The sequence below is a fragment of the Mauremys reevesii genome, linkage group 8 (genome assembly GCF_016161935.1).
Source record: "Mauremys reevesii isolate NIE-2019 linkage group 8, ASM1616193v1, whole genome shotgun sequence".
NCBI classification, from domain to species: Eukaryota; Metazoa; Chordata; order Testudines; family Geoemydidae; genus Mauremys; species Mauremys reevesii.
Genome location: NC_052630.1, coordinates 76,589,841 through 76,607,911, shown reverse-complemented (window position 1 = coordinate 76,607,911; position 18,071 = coordinate 76,589,841). Strand labels below are relative to the sequence as shown.

The window sequence follows — 18,071 nt, the reverse complement described above, 5'->3', positions numbered from 1 at the left end:
CCAGCTGTTATTTAAGGTAGATTAAACTGAACCACTAGCAGTTTGCTTTATACAATATTTTTTTCCTCATTTCAACAAAACAACTCTTAAATATAGTTATTTCAGTTTTCCATTGGTATACATATATTAAATATCAAAAGATCATCCCATCGTACCAAAAAACAAAATAAACTAGGCAGGTTCAGCAACACAAAAAAGTACAAATAATGTGTTTTAGTAAAATATCTGCTCTTAAAATATTGCATGTATCGTAAAATTATTATACTATTGTGTTTAGTTTCCAATACTTCTGGATATATAGTTATTTAAAAAAAAAAGAAAACAGACATTCAACCTACTGATTGCTGGAAAATTGAGGAATACAATCCAGATTTTTAACAGCATAGTAAAATAAGTAGAGCAAGTGAATTTTATCCAGCAATAATATTTCCTCAAGCAGAATATAAATTCAACAGAAAATCTTCATTTCCACCATGATTTTACCAAGTCATAGACCATAAAAGTATGCTTGTTGCCAATTAATGGGCCTCAACTAAACTTTGCATTTTGATTTAATATCTCAGGCCTTTGTCTTATCTCCTGTAGTTATGAACACGTCCCTCTTAGTTCCTGTTGGTTTCTCTGTAGCTCAGTGGGTAAACACTTTGCACAGACAGCTGCCCTTTCAACATGGGCAGCATCTGGGCATATAGCAGGATTGAGGCAGGTACTGAATTAGTACACTTCTTTTTTAATCCTAAATTTTACTAGTACATTTAAACTAAGAAACATTTGCAGTTTAAACATCTGAAAAATAAACTCCCATTATGCACTTTCAGCCAAAACCAAGACCCAGAGCTCCACCCAAGCAGAAAGCTGTAACTGGGCATTCCTACAGGAGCCAGTGGTGGCAGTGGTGAAAAGGAACTGCTCCATAGAAGCTATGCTTCAGCACAATGGCTGAAGTAGCCCTTTACCATCCCAACTCATGCCATGCAGCAGCAAATCCATGGGCCCTACCCTGCCCTGCTTCTGTCATGACCCAGCCCTCCCTCAAACTCCCAGGCACTGCTATTTAAGAAACTCCTGCAGAGCTGGGTTCAGCATCATGCTGGGTGTGTGCATCCCCTGTGTAGCCCTCTCCCAAGCGAACTCCTTTGTATAATTGAGGTGTACCAATTCCACTGCCAAGGAGCTGGATTTGCTCTTAATGAAATTATGACAAAATTGGGCAACTCTTAGAGATCTGCCTGGTCTCTTTGGTAAGCAGATATTAGTCTCTTTCCATTGTCTTTGAGGAATACACACTTCTACTGGTGCCTGTGGAAAAGCTGCACTGCTATGCTGACAGTGAAATACAGATTTTATGTACAATAATAATACGTAGCACCTATATAGGACTCTACAGGTGGGATTTTCAAAAATGCTCTACATTGGCCTAACTCTGCTTCCACTGAAATCAAGCAGAGATTTACCATTGACTCCACTGAGATCAGTTAGGCTACAAGTTAGTACTCTTTCCAAAAAAAAAACAAACAACCCCACACAAGTCACACCCCAAAACTTGCCCTAAATCTTCATGGCATTTTAGTTAAGCTTAATACCCTTGACAGTAATACTGTGAGGAAAACTGAGTCACAGAGGTTAAATGATTTGGCAAGTCATTGATAGTGCCGAGATTACAATTTGGGAGTGCTCGCTACCAGATGATGCTCACTTCTTTGTGCCAGCTGGCTTCTCTTGAACACTTCAGGCCAGGCTCTGCCACCCTTACTCTGTGAATAGTCCCACAACTTGAATAGGAGTTCTGCCTGCAGAACAATGGCAGGATATGGCCCACAGGAACTACACTTTACTTTTACAGTCCAAACAGGAAAATGAATGTATCATTTTGAGGCATCAATCCAGGGTCCTGCTCCAATATCCTTCTTGTACTAAATATCTCAGATTTCTACCTAATTTAAAGCAGAACAGGTCTGATTCTTCAACTCTTTCTTATAATGACCAAGTCCCATTGATTTCATTTTTGACAGATACTAGGGTTTTTAGTTATCTAATCCTCACAAATTTAAGTTATAACTTAATTTGTGAACACTTTACCTGTAAGGATTGGAGTTTGGAGTGATTAATTCAATTATATGAACCTCTCTTTCTTGGTCTGTGGCAGACATAAGGCACCCCTCCGCTGTCTTTGGTTGTAGATATCCCGCAAGGTAATTCAGAGAGAGGAAATTCTTTTCTATGTTGCATGTGGGAGGAAAAACTTGATCTGGGAAAAAAAAGTATACACATATGCACTGATATATAAGTATATACCCCCACTCAACACATACACTCCACTTAAATGCAACACTTCCTTGTAATCCTTATATAAGTATACTTACTTTCGTAAGTATGGATGATACACCAACAATCTTGAAAAAAATGGTGTTACTGTTCTAACAATATAGGACATCTCTGAAGCAAACGCTATAAATAATTTATAATTGATAGTTTCCATTTACAAGACACAGACATCTGAAAACAGGTGTAGTAAAGGTGATAGCTGAAAAATGATGGGTGTAGTAAACTTTCTTCAGAATGAATAAAAGTACAGTTAATCTGGTGCATTGTGTTTAAAAAAATATTTCTTCTGAATGTAATTCACAAATAATATTTAAAAGGGATACCTTCAACTAGGGTGACCAGATGTCCTGATTTTATACGGACAGTCCTGATATTCAGGGCTTTTTCTTATATAGGCACCTATTACCCCCTACCCCGCATCCCGATTTTTCACATATGCTATCTGGTCACCCTACCTTCAACATAAAACCTAGACTTCCTTCCTTCTGAATTTTTTTTAGTCATTAGTTATAACATCCAAGGTTAATATAAGTGAAAGAGATCAGACATTTTCTCTCTCTATTTTCAGTTTTCTTACTTTGTGTGTTTGACCATACTTTGTATATAGTCAGTTTAACTGTTTTCTTGATATACCATTTCCCTTGTTTGTATACCTTTCATACAGCAAGAGGGAAAACTGACTATAAAGTCACAACAGATAGGTTCAAGGGCAAATGTGGTACCTGAAACTACTATACTATACTTTATTGAATACTGCTGACATTCCATGTTGATGGTGGCCCTTTGAGTCTGTGATGCAAAACAACAGAAGCAATAGTTTTGAGGGCCAGATTTTTAAATAGGGCCTGTAAAATTGCATTAAAAATACCAGTATTTCCATAATAATATTTTGCATTTCTGTAAGACCTTCCATCCAAGGAAGTGAAAGTGCTTTAACATAAGAATTAATCTTCACAATATGCCGTGAAGCAGTTATCCTCATGTTACAGATGTAGGCACTGTGGCACAGAGATTTTAAGTGACATATCCAAGGTCATACAAGAAGTCAGTGGCAAGGACAGAAATAAAATCCCAAACTCATATCCCTTTGCTCGAACCACAAGATTATCCTTCCAAAATCAGTAGCATGATGAACAGCTACTTAGTTTTCATGAGAAAAATCAGGATACGGTACAGTAAAAATTGCACAATAGACTTGGAAACTGAGCTAAGCCCACTTGTAACATTTGGTTCTTTATGTTATGGCTGACGCATCATCCTTCAAGTGACTTCCAGTTTGGTACATAACTTCATATAGAGACTCCTGCAATCCCTAGGCATAGTGCAACCAGCTAAGATGGCTCCTTTTCCCACCTCTGTACAAAATGGTCTTTGAATACTCACTTTGCTTCCTCGTCTAGATAATCTCTCTCTCAAAACTATATGAGACTACAATTATGCAGGCTGCCCAACAGAGCTCTCTGCTAACATCTGTTACGTGCCCAGCCAGATGATGAGCCCTGAATGCAGCTGCAATTCTGCCAACTCCTCCCATGTAGCAGAGGATGGAAAATGATCCGTACTGAACTCAAATAAATAGATATTTAACCCTCAGCAGCAGCACTGTAATACATTTCATGCCATAAAATAATTGCCTCTCAGTAGGCCATGGATGATCACCACATGCTTTATATCATTAGCCACCGCAAAGAGCTTGATTCCTGTTCCTGGCATCTTCATTAAGTATTTCTAGAATGTTCAATCAATCTGTTTCTCCGGCTGCCACTGGTACTGAGACTCCTCACACTGGGCCTCTTCTCGATAGTACACTCTCCCTCTGCTCTTCATTTTAACTCTCTCACTGGCTATTTGACATATACACATGTATTTTTTCTTTTTCCTCCTCATAAAAACTGTTTACTCTTGCCACTGCTAATTTCAAAGACACTGATTGTAACAGAAGATAAAAGGAAACCCATTCTGTCATTACTTTCTAGTTTATGAATTTTCTAGTTGTTTGAGAGGGGGAGTTTAGGGTTTTAATAATCTGTTTAATTGGTGTTTAAAAAATGATTTATGGAGTGGTTGGTTTACGGCCTCTCCACCTTCCTGTAATCTCCAGACAATAATACTATGGAATTTGCTGTAAAATATTCATGGAAGAATACATGATAGGGTATTTGGTCAGAATATACAGATGCCTTGAAACACAGTTTGCCAAAGTGTACCCACTGGAGTTCTGCAGTGTAGCTGGCAGATGCTTCATCTTCAGAGCCTGCCAGATTGCTTGGATTAAGGTAGAATATTGTACACTGGGACCTGTAGTTTCTGTGGGCAGCACTTCCACTTTAAAGATAAGGGAGGCTGCCTTCTGCTACATTCTGTATGAACTGGGTGTTACCCTTGGGTTCGTGGCCAATGTGACCCTAAACTGGACACAGTTTAGTGCTCCTGGCTTACAAGCATTAGGAGCCATTACTTGTATCACCTTTCCATGATAAACCACTGTTTAGAATTCAGCTGTAAAAATTCCATCCAACTGGAACTCGCCTTTCAAAGTCTAAGTCTGGTATAAGGGAGAGGTTTGGGATTTCAGCCCAGGAGCAAGCAGAGGAATCTCTCTGTCACTCATGTTGGTGGTTTAACTCATTTCTTTGCACATTGCTATTCCAGAATGTTGAAGAGAGCACAGAAGTCTCAGCTTTAAAATGGTATCAAGGAAAATTTAAAACTACTGTGGAGATTTTGTTTCCCAGCAGGGGAGTTGGTGCAATTCTTCAGTGCAAAGGATGGGGAGGAGTTTGGAGGGCTCCTCAAAAGGTGGGGGTGAGGAAGGGGCAGGCCAAGGAGAAGAGAGGTGAATGTGATTTCAAGCAGTAACCCCAAAACTATTAAAACGATTCAGTACAAATTTCTGTAGATTAATTAGCAAAAGCTTGACTATTAATTCAGTGAAATATATAAAGCAGTAATCCTGCAAACCATGTGGTATAGCACCACTTTATACCCACCACACCTATCACTGAAAAAGAAATTAACTACAGGGCAGGCACCCAAATATTTATGGAGCTTATACTCACAGGATTTCTGAACTAAACAACAAAGCCATCAACTGTAGTAAATGGTTGGAAGAACACTTAGTATCTACAGTAATAGCATGCAACAGGCTATTTAACTGATGCTAACCAAACTTGGGCCCCATCCTACATAGAAGTTTTAGCATCTGCACCGGCAATGTCTGATTACATTTTATCCCATAAGCATTTTGTAGAGTCTGTGTCCCAAAACATACATGTTTTGTCATAATAGGTTATCCTAACTTTTGCAGGACAAAGAATTGCTGTCATCACATCTGTATCAATAACATCCTCTTAAATACCATTAAAGGGATTTTTCCTTGTGTGTGCCTGGCTGAGGTCTTGTATTGAGAATAGTTCCACTGACAGGTCCCTGCAAACAGAATCCAGTCTCTCTCTGAACTCTGATAACAGTGATCAGCGTGTTCTCCACTTCAGTTCTTTTCTGAGTCCCTCTTCATTTTACATAGTAACACTGTTTCACATATATTTCCTTGGCCCAGGATTTCAGTGCAGTCTGTCTAATGTTCTGATTATGCCCATCCATCTGATCTCTAATCAGCCAGTTCTATTATATCCTTGAGGTATGGTATATCCCCATGATTTGTATGCTCCTAGCCCTGACCTGGTTTTCTAGATTTCCACTTCCCTTCAGCAGCCATTCCTTGCTTCACCAGAGTTTTCTTACAACAGCAAAGTTAGAAGTGATTTTGTTCTTGGAAAGAGCTTTCTTCTTCAGGTGCCTTTTTTCCCCATGAACTGAATTTTCTATTCAAGTTTATTCACAGTTAGGGCCTGAGCCTCTAAAGAGCTGAGCTCTTCCTGGACCAGATTCTGCCTCCTTTACTCATGTTGAGTAGTACCATGCTATGTGAATTCTTCTTGAAATCAGGTACTACCCAACACAGGTTTAGATGACACAATCAGGTGCCCTAATTCATGCCAAGCACAATTGACTCTCACTGGAGCCAGTGGAAGTGGAGGGTGCTTAGCACTTTACAGGAGCCAATCATCAGCTTGCAGGCAGGGCTCTGGGTAGCCTAACCTTTGTTTCAAAAGCCTGAAACTTCTCATTTGGTGTATGTTGCATTTTGTCCAATTCGGTATTTTGTTTCTCAGCAATTCCCTTATTAAACTTGCAGGGAGGGATACTGCAAAGAGATACTGTGTGCAATGGATCTTCTTGTCATTTGACTGCTGTGGTACATAATCCGAAGAAATCTGATTTTTCACTCTTCTGCCCATTTGAGGACTCAAGTCTCAACTTGCCAGGAGTTAAAAGACCTTTTAATCTAAAACCCATATAGGGGTTACAGTTCAACTTGTTTGTAGAAACTCCTTGAAAGTGTCGATCTTGGTTGCTTGCCAAGCCCCATCTCGTGTGGTTATTCCTAGTTGAATTGTGGTGTTCAGCATTTTTTTAGCTGTAGCTAGCTTCTTATATATTTAACTGCTTATCTGATTGGAGACTTGCAGATCAGCCTACAAAATTCAGTCAGATTTTTGAAGTATCTAATTAATCGTTCATCTCTACAGCGTACGGACAACTACCACCAACATACATATGTTCCAAGAACAGCAATGAAGGCAGTTCAGTTTAATAAACTAATAAATATATTTCTGAATGACCCTCTGGCATTAAAGTCGTAGACTGGTGCCAAGTAGAAAAGAAATCAAATGGGGGAATCCCTGCAGAAATTTGGCAGGTTTTGGATAAAACCAACAGGCATGTTCTGATTTGCGGGGGCAAGACTCATGCTTCAGGAAATAAAGTGATCATATGCAGGCGCTTGGGAAAGCATGTTTTCTCCACATAGTCTTGTGTAACTGGCTAGGTGAATTATGCAGCAGTTTCATCTTCTCCAGCATTACTGCAGAAGCACTGCTGAATTAGGCAGCCCACTGGTTCTGGTAAATGCTATATTTCTAATACTTGCTGGAGTTCGCTAAAATTTCCCACTGATTTCTACTGTTCCCAGTCATAGTAATGTAAGGAGTCTCATATTGCTAGATAATATTCTGTGCCAGTTTTACGATACCGGGGCTAACAGTTGTGCTGAAGCCTTCACTTTGAATCTCTGGACTGTGCTCAGTCTGTATCTCAATATTATTTACACTGTGTTTTGGTACCAACATTGCTTTGATCTACAACTCTGATTATACCTTCAGAGCACTAAATAAAGAGAAAGTTGCAGCAAGTTAGGGACAGGCCTGCATGATAACTGATAATGGAGGGTACCAGTGTATTCTGCATGCATATTTGGCATCAGAAAAAGTCAAGAGTCATTCACTAACTAATTCAGGCTGAATCCTTGAGGCTACAAAGTACACATGTCCAAGTTGGGGGCTACTTATCTTTCAAAATGGTAGAAGGGAACAATTCTTTGTGCAAAGCACTCTAGTCCCTGTCCATTTCTTGGATTAAAGCAATAAACAGAGAAAAAACTCAGTGACTTTCTGGCTAGCAAAAATAAATCCCACTCAGCCTCAGTTTCTGAGGATCAATCCTTTAAATGAAGAGTACAGGCTACCTGATTAGTCAGCACGATTTATTTATCCTTTTAGAAAATGCAACTTCTTAAATATTTGACTCCTCTAATGGATTCTGGGCAAAATTTCCAAACTTGGCTGCCTAAAATAAGGCATCAGAATCCCTACATAGGAACTTAACTCCATGGCCTGACATTCAGATTTGTTGTTCCCCTCCCACCACATGCCCCTTAACCATGTCTCCATTCTAAAATATTGAGCATTATATTTAATTATTAAGATACAGAGTGTAAAATACAAACTATAATGCGCCTCATTCTCACCATCCTGCTATAATGCCTTCCCTGTTCTGTTAAAAAAAAAATTCTTACCTTCTCCCACTTTGATGTAAATGTTTCTCGATATTTTGAGTTCAGTGAAAGACGTGACTGCTCGATATTCCTTTTGGGCCCACTGTAACAGATGTTCATTTCCCTGAGGGAAAGGCTTTTCCTCGGTTTCTGTTGCCAAGGAGAAATTTCCCTTCTCAAATTGAACAATGGAACCTGGAGATACCTGATGGGATCAAAAACGTATTTTTAATTATGACACAGTTACCTATTACAGAAGTATAATTTTTTTAAAAAAGCCATTTAATCTGTCACACAGAAATCTGTTCTTTGCAAGTGATGAAGTAACATTTGCCACCACTGCTCTTATCTTAAACTTTGCATGTTTTAAAATCCGCTTAACAGACAATTTTTAAAAACTATTTAGACAACATGTAATCATTTTAAATATCACATGATCAGAAAGAACACAAGGTCATGCTTGTCCAGGTTGGCCGAAGATAATGACTGAAAGCCTCACCAGATGAGAATACCTTACTTTATTAAAGAAAAACTCATTTTGTTGCTTTCTTGACAGGAGCATGTGTCTGGAGGCTTGAAATGTCTGGTCCAAAATGTAAGAGGAATCATACACCTTTAGAAAAGAGCTTACAAATACACTACACTATCTGAGGCCCTGATGGGCAACCCAACACCTCACTCATAACCACTTTAAAAATAATGAAAACTGAGGAATAGTGCATGTCACTATAATGATGATATGTGCAAAAGCCTTGAGATATTCAAATATGTTGGCTGCAGAAACAGAACAGAGTGAAATGAAGAATGAGAGCCAAATAATTCTTAGTTGTGTCATGGTAAGGCCAAGCAAACCCAAGGACTCTGGTGGAGTAACAATGGAGTCAATCTGGACCAGGTGAGATCAGAGGGCCAGATTCTCACCTGCATTGGGCTGCTTTCTGCCATACTGGTGGTGAAAAGCAGCCCTAAATCCAGCATCATTAGCCCAAGAAAGATCAACCCAGCCTAGGGGGGGTCGTCTGGTATCACAGAACTGACATGGCAACTCCTACGACATCCTCCTCCCTGAAGCTGGTGTATGGGACACTTCCTTGCACCCTGGCAATTCCTGGCTCTCATATCGATCCTTTGGGGCTGGCCACTGGCAGCTAGTGTAATTTAGAGCATCTGTAGGTGGTTCTAATGTACATCTTTGGACTGGATTAGCACATAGCTGGCTCAGGATTCGAGGAGCTCAAAGGCAACTAAAAGTCATCAATCCTACACTGTATTTTGTGCTCGTTCAATGTGACTGATGATTGGTGCCTGATATTTGCTCCACGTGGTCTAGCAATGTTGGTCCTTCAAGTCCTGGTTGAGAGTCTATCCAGTCAAGTCTAATGAGAACATGGGGCGGGGGGGAATACAGGAAGATAGATAACTTTTCTTTCATGTTGTGATATCTCAGTTCAAAAAGGATTACAGTTTAGGAAATTTCCTTCTGTGGGAAAGCAGGAAACTCTCTGATATTTGGGCAGAGTAAAGCAATGATAAGGGGAGAGAGAGAGAGATTTAAGATTTCTTCAGACTGTATATTTTCCATAGCAGTATGAAAAATGTTTGCAAGGATATACTACTCAAGTCCTGTATATACCCTAGATAATTAAATCAGCAGGCCATTGGTCCAAATAATCTGTTCTGAATGAATTAGAAAACACTTTGCTGACTTAATCCCAGAAGACCTAGATATGTCTTATAACAACACTGGATGTGTGGCTATGCATAAAGCTGAGCTGCAATTACATTTAAACAAAGATTTAGATGGTGGCAGTATGATCAAGCCCCAGTCTGGGAGGGAGATGGTGACTCCAGAAGTCTCCTCACTGCTTTGAAGAAGGAGTAAATTGCACAGGTCTACCACAGTCTATCACACACTCTGGTGCTGCAGAGAGTGTTGGTGGCGATAGGAGGTGTAGAGTCTTGACTCCATCCCCTGCCCATCCACCATGCATGATTGGGGGAGGGGTAATGTTGCTGCTGTGCAAAGCTGAAAGTGGCAATATGATGTACTAGTGCAAGGGAGAAATGGGGTGTATCATGCACTTTCGTGGCTTACACAAGCAAGCAAAACAGGCCACACTCTTGCCCCAAGAGAACAGATATTTTAGCATTCATATTGCTGCAACATGAACATCTTTTTACTGCAATTCATCCTGCACGCTTCTTTTGATGGAATGTACACGTAGTCTGGTTTTGAATTGCAAGTCTAATGAGACTTCAAGCATTATAATCAGAGCAATGAATAAACATCATAATCTCTAACCTATCCTGCGCATTATTTATGCAGATGCTTCTCCAGAATAATAGCCATTTACATCTGTCTAGCTTTATAAACAGCAAAATACATCATCAATGAGTTCATTCAAGGGAATAAACTAAAATTGGTTATTTTTACAACATTAAGCATCCATCATTGCAAACCAACAGCAACTCGTTATTAACTTTACTGGAGCTATTGTTAAAAGTACTAGTTTGGGACATTGTAAGCCAACCTGCTTAGAAAATACAAATGATCATCAAAGCTGAGAAACAGCTTGTATGTTCCAGCATGTTAAACTCTTCTAAAGTTCTTTCCTACATCCACTGATATTTGTTAGTATTATCAATCATTTTTTGCGAGGACACACTGCACAGATCACATAAACTTCTCTTTTTTGAAGAGAGAAGACCCTTGTACTTCAAAGTTCATTTTGACCAGACCTGTCATAGAAAACAGCTTAGGAATCCTTTATCCCTTTGCCAGAATAGTTTTAGAATTTAGACTAACATCTGTTTCAACTCTGGATGATCTTTATTTGTTGCTGTTCATATGATTATCATAAAATATTTTCATAAAAAGATTATATTCAGCACAACATAAGATACACGAGTTTAGCACATTTCTGAAGCAACAAAGTAAATTCTGCATACCATAGGAAAAAACAGTGAGGGACCAAAACACTGTTTAAAATGTATTTGACAATTATGGCTTGATTTTCAGTGACATTGAGCACCTGTATGTCCCCATTACAGTCTGTCTACAGTAGGATAACCCCCATTCTATGGTTTTGGGAAAAGGCAGCAACAAGTAGACATATCCTAAATAGAAAAGTACAATTTGTTAAAAGAATTAATCATTTTATAAAGCAGATTTTGAAATCCACTTTAAATTGGGGCCAAACCCATTTCTGGAGAAATTCCAGTGACTGTGATGCAGCTACACGATAGATTAATTTGACCCAACGCATCTCTAATGTATGTTCTCATTGCATATTAAGGTGTAATACAAGGTGCCTTACAAGTTTTAATCTACCTAGCACCGGTAACAATAGTAGTGATGACATGGTGGCACAGGTTTAGTGTGGACTAACAATCCAAATACATGCCTGCTGGGCCACTGTGTGTTCACTGCAGCATAGACATTCCCTAAAATGTAATTAATTAAGCCCCACAAATGTTTATGCATGTTCCAACCTTTACATATGTGAGTTAGTCCCATGGAACAATTCTTGTGCATATAGTTAAGCAAATATATGTTTGCAGGATCAGGGCCTTGATCAGCTATGACTGTACACTAGAAGTCAATGGACACCAATATACCACTGCACTTATCACTATCAGCAATAAGATGAACCCTGAATTACCACAGTTATGCTACACAGTACCGAAGAAATGTGGGTCCTCATTGTCATTTAAACCATTTGAAAATGCCGTGTGAAGGTGCCTTACTGTAAATGAATATCAGGCCTATGAGCTTTAATGACCAGAGTGTCACTAAACATTATTCATCAGACAATAGAAAAATGTTGGGATCTTTGGATGGAAATGGTTATCTAAATGCCAGTAATTATATCTACTATTAATAACTGCAAGTTATTACATCATTTAAAAAAAAATGTAGTGCAGGCATGTTGTTCTGACATTTACTTATCAGGTTCATTTTAAAGACACATTCACTGAGAACTTTCTATGCAGAGGAAAAAAAGATACTTTTGAACACTGAGCTGAAAAATATATTAATATATGGTAGTTTACAGTAATGCATTTTTCATTCTAGTTTCCATGTATGTTTCAACTGATCCCACCATGTCTAACTGCATATGTTTCCTCCTCAGAATTCATTTGATTTTCTATTTGTTTGCTAATTGAAACTTGAAAATGCTCTGAACATTCTTTGGCATGACAAATATCTTCCTGTGGGAATGAAGCTGACAATAAGATCTAAAGATCCTTCCTCTTAGTAGGAACAAACTGAAGGACAGAAGGCAAAACAACTAGCAAATGTAAGGGTATATTATAGAGTGGAGATGTTAGATAGCTAATCAAACATCTTTAAATACACATTAAGATCTTCATTCACTTTTTAAAAAATCATGAACAAAAGTTTGCATATGAAATTTTGGTCCCACTACCAGATTTGAAAAAGCAAAGCAGAACTCTGCTTTGTCTGCCAGTTCTGGGATTTTTACTACAAGGACTTAAGGCTAGGTTAAGTGAGCCAACCACATTATTTTTTTTGGACTGGGTTCAACAAACTCTTCCAAAAGAAAGAAAGGAAAAAAAAAAGAAGCAACCATCACTTTGTTTCAACACCTGCCTTTGTACATTAACTACTTACCCTATCGAACCAATCTCTCTGAAAGTAGCCTTACTCCTTAAAGCACCCAGGACATGCAGGTGCACTGAAATTAAAAGTACCTCATTTAATTAAAGATATTTATAGCATTTATCTGAGCGCTACACAGCTCAATTGGTTGGCTAGCAACACACCATGTCAGGCATGCTATTGTCTTCTCATTCCATCTCCTTCTTTACTTGCTGGCTTCATAGTCATAGGGTGGAAAAAGTATTCCCACACACTCTCTCTTGCTGTTGCTTTTGATATGGTGATTTCTAATGCTCTCAGTCCTGCTGCCACCATTTCTTCTCCCGTTGAATGAACTGAACATTCTCAGGTGATGGAGTGAAGGGGAATTTCTCAAACTTAACACACTAAGTCTGGAAAAACAGTGTGCAGGCCCAAAAGATACTGATGGGGAAGGTTACTAATCACAGAAAAGAAAGTGTTTCTAAGGGCTATTCTGCATTTCAAGTAAATGAGAAGGGCAGCTACATCCCTTTCTCCATGCAATATTCCCCCTCTCCCCCCAAAAAAAATCCATTCTTGGGGCTTGGAGAGAATTTCTACAGAAAACAAAAACTATTTAGGAAAAGATATTGTCTTACTTGCACACTCCTATCCAGCAGCAGCATATTGGTCACAGAGGGGAACTCACACTGCAACAGGGATTTCCTTTCATTGTCCAGAGACAAAAAAACCATATGTCCTTGATCCTAAAGAAGATCCTGTATATGTCTCTTAAGAGAGCTATGCAGCCTTATAGAAAATGTGTCCTTGTAATGCTGCCAAGGTCCTTTTGTGCTTATCTTATGAGTGAGTGCTTATTATGCAAGTAATAGCGCCTCAGGGGCAACATTAACTTGAATACCCCATTTTAAACAATTTCATAAATATTCCATTGGTGAATGGGAACAGTTTACACATTCAAGATGGTTCCTTCTGCCCCCACAGGTTAGTTATCTTAGTGGGAGATTATCTACATTAATCATATGTAACTAGCCATGCATGTCAGATTAATTTATCTGAATGGGTAACAATATTCTAAACTGATGTTATGTTTAAATTACACAACCGAATGCACATAAAGATCAACAAACTAAATAAGCCAGTTGAAGGCTTCTGACAGAGTCTACTAGAATTTTTCTAGGAATTCATTTCTATTTAGTGGGAAGAAAAGAAAGAGAGAATTAAGATACAGACATATAAGTCATTACAGCTGCCTGGTTTCCACTGGAATCAATGACTAACACACCCTGTAGTGACTGATTATTTCTGCATTAATCACTAGGTTCAGTTAGTGGGATGCAGGAGCCTTCTCCCCACTTCTGCAAACTTCCATGGGCTACAGGATCAGTTTCCTGTGGCATAGTAAACCTAGCCACTGAAGCAAGAGAAGAGGAGGAGGAGCCATGATGATATAAGGGAGGAGGATAACTCTGGATGCCAGCTCCACCCCTTCTAATTTCTCACTGGAAGAAGGTGGTGGGTGAAACTGCCATCTGGGAACACATTTCACTCTCCAATACCAATATGGCTGCTCCTCTTTACCTTCATGTCTTGGCTTAGTGTCAGGCGAAAGGTGCATATATGGAGTGGCAGTCCTAAGAGTCAGGCTTCCTGTCACCTGGCATTAGCTCAAGGGTGGGACTTCCTATAAGAGTGAGCCTGCTTGACCAGTCATAGGCAGGGCAGAGACTTGAGGGGATACAGGGGAAGTAGGAATATGGGAAGGGGCTCTTCACAACAGCCATATGAAAAGGCCTGGTTATAATATAAGGTAGGAGCTACAGCCTAAGAGGCATGAAGAAATATCAGGCAGCAGGACCTAGGTTTTGGAAAGAACTGTTGAGCCCAGCAAGAGGCTGAAGTAACTGGAGTGGGAAAAAGCCATGTTTTGATTTAAGTTGACATTTGACTATATTGTTTATGAAACTGATCCCAAGGAGTGTAACCTGACTCAAAAGCAGCTGGATGCAGAGTCCTGGAAGGAAAACTGAGGCAGGGTGCTAGACTGGGTAAAACCTTGTTATACTCATGCTGAAGAATTATGTGGCAGCACAGAGAGGCTTTTCCAAAGATTCCTGCCTGGCTCAATTCCAGACAAAGTGATACACAATATAGCTGAAAGGTGTTTGCATATTATAAAGTTCAGAAAAATATTTTGGGATGTCACTGGTACTGCAATATATAGATATGTTTGTCATGCTCCATAATTGTGCAGCAGTTTGTGTAGCTTAGTTGAATTGCTGCCTCTCCTTTCTCTGATTCCTTTGTGAAGCAATTTTAAAATGAAAAATCCAGTTATTTAAAGAAATACTGGTGGAGTTTTAGGCTTAGATCTGATTTATTGTACTGTAAAATTTGATCCGATTTGGATAGTCCATCAGATTCTAAATATATATTTAACCTATCATTTTCCATCACCTCTACCCCCATAAATCCTTCATCTATTGCAAATAACTTTAAAAAAGCAACAGCATGAGTATCCTGAACTCCCACCTGATGTGCATGAAAGTAGAATAAGACCCCACTTTTGTAGCCCCTATAAAAACAATACTTTGTAGTATTCTGAAATTGTCTATGTGACAAAAGTTCACAGAGCAATTTTCTGGCATGATAAAGCCCTACAGAAGTTACTGTATATTGAACACCGTTTTTAATTAACCCGTGTATTATGCTGAAGTTATTTCAAAATACTTGTGTGGGAGACATTTGCCAAGTAGAAAAGGGCAAAACACTGGAAGGATGGGGAATTATTTTCAGGCTTCTCAGTGGAAAAACAATGAATATTAATTGTAAATGTCCTTTTAAATTATTCTAAGCACAATTTCCCGACACTGAAAATCAGCTGCATTTTCTTGCAATCATGGAAGGTCACTATTTATACACATTTATCACTAGTTATGGCATTTCCTATCTTATCTCACTCTTCTTCTAGCTGAGTGCTTTGCTTACATCTGCAGCTGTTTAACAAGTGATTGGAAATTTAGCCTCCTGATTTCCCGTTAAATACTAGGCACAGGAAAACAAATAGCACTTGTTTTTCAGTGAGTTTTGTCAGTCATCCAAAATGTAGTGCAAACCATACAACTGCCTGTGGTTTGGTGGCAGAGACCCAAAATATTTGAGCCATATTTTTTTGTCAAGTGAAGAGAGTAAACCAACTTTTGGCAGAAATAATGACTATACAGCTTCCCTCCTCGCCCTTCAGAAATGCATAAGTGACTTTTAATTACTAAGCTTTATCCTGGAATTAATTTATTTTTTCACTGCAGTAAGTTTTTCTTCTTTTAAAATCTCAAGCCAACAGACATAATACAGTTTTTCATTTTTTTTAACTTGTTTCATTTTTTTTTAACCCCCCCATTTTACTGACATGAGTGATTCCTTTAAAGTCACTTGGGCTGCTCACATGAGTAAAGTTACTCATTTGTATAAGTGCTTTCAGGGCCTATATCCCTTACTCACTAGGATGTCTTAAGTGTGTACCCTTCAAAGTAAGAGTTCTGGGTCAGATTCTTCATAAACAGTTATAAATAATTACACATGATGATTTCTGCCAGAACGTCAAAAAAACCTGAGTATACATTTTCTATGACAATTTAATTCTAATTTCTGCACTAAGATGTTTCATTTTCCTAGCAAAGGTGTTCCTAGGCTTTAAAAGCCAGAGGGAGGGCTGCCACTTGTAGTGAAAGCATTAACCAGCTAAACAGTGCCTGTAAAACCCACCTTTTTGGCAGTTCCATAAAAACCATGGGTTTTGGGCAGGACATTTTTGCAACAAATCATTCTAAGCAACAACCACCACCAAAAAAAGTGGGTTTCTGCTGTTGTTGTTGTTGTAAAAGTAAACTCTTCTCCATAGTGTTTTTGTTTGTTTGGGTTTTTTGCAAGCCTCCGCTCCACGCCTGAGCTGTAGCAAGGCAAGATGTTTTCTACAGGCTTTAGGAACGGCTTTTATAAATTTTCAGGCATCAGAATCTGACCATTTGAATCCTCTGAGATCATCTATTTTACTTATTTATTTCCCTCGGTTAAGATTTTTTTGTCTCATAGAAATCAGAACTATTTCCCCACTGCTACTAAATTAACCAATTAGTGCAGTGCAGAATGCATGTCCTAACCAACTGTTTGAAAATAAAGCTTACCTAATGTTCAGTGCAATTTTGTTCACCATGCAAATAAAAAAAAACCCAAAAAACCATTTAGTCATCACACATTCACTTTTTTGTGACTCATATACTGAAATTCATCATTTGACTCACTGCCCACAACTTCAACAGTCTTGATCTTGCTGCTGTTTCCTAGGTAGCCAAAACAGCTTCAGACAGAGCACACTGTTAGCAGAAACCAAGCCACAGCAGCAATCTCACCCTTCAAAATACTTTGTGAAAAAAATACAAAAGAAATTATTACTAAGAAATAGTGTAGTAAAAACAATATACTAAAATAGAGGGAATAAGATGAAATTGGCCCACTTAACCTATTGCACAGCACTACGTACAGAGACTACAATACTGCAGTCCTTATCGGGTCACTTGTGAGGACAGGGATTACAGTATTTATGTAGACTTCACCTCTTATGAGTTACTGATCCCATCTTTCTCTTCACAGTGCAGACACTACTGGGCTAAATTTTCCTTTGACTTGCTTACCATGCAAGTCCATTCATTTCAACAGTGTTGCCCAGGCTGTGAGTTGCTATTGTTTGCTAGATGCCAGCAACTGAATCTCAGTGATGTCCAAGACAATGCAGAGTGGGTCCAAAATTTGCATCTAAATTACCATAATCCATTATGGATACAATATTAATTGTTATATTAATATACAGATAGACTAATAATATTTAGCTCTTAAATGCAACTTTTTATTCAAGATCCCAACACATTTTGTCAAGGTGGATAGGTAATATAATCCTCAGTTTACAGATGGGGGAATGAAGCAGAAAGAGATGAAGTGACTTGAGGAAGATTACACAATAAATCACTGAACGAGTGGGAAACTTCTTACTCTCAGTCTGGTGCCCTGTTCACAGAACACCACAATTTTCCTATTTATAACGCTACAATTATATGAAGCATTATCTCACGTCAACTCACATTGTATAAAAGATTATATTAAAGCAAACTGAAGTTAACTATGTAAAAGGCATGGCTGAAGTGCATAGCACTCTAAAGAGAGTGCAGTATACATTACTTCACGTGTAAA

General features: G+C 38.7%; 1 protein-coding gene across 11 annotated transcripts in view; it reads right to left on the bottom strand.

Annotated features, from left to right (window-relative positions):
* The window catches only part of TGFBR3 (transforming growth factor beta receptor 3), a 191,509-nt gene that overhangs the window by 42,909 nt on the left and 130,529 nt on the right, over window positions 1–18,071 (bottom strand). For all 11 annotated transcript variants that reach the window (XM_039486089.1, XM_039486084.1, XM_039486086.1 and 8 more), the window contains 2 exons: window positions 8,243–8,426; window positions 2,080–2,248 (listed from right to left, as the gene is read on the bottom strand). In XM_039486089.1, the coding sequence (XP_039342023.1) occupies window positions 2,080–2,248; window positions 8,243–8,426 (353 nt within the window). The remainder of the gene's footprint in view (window positions 1–2,079; window positions 2,249–8,242; window positions 8,427–18,071) is intronic.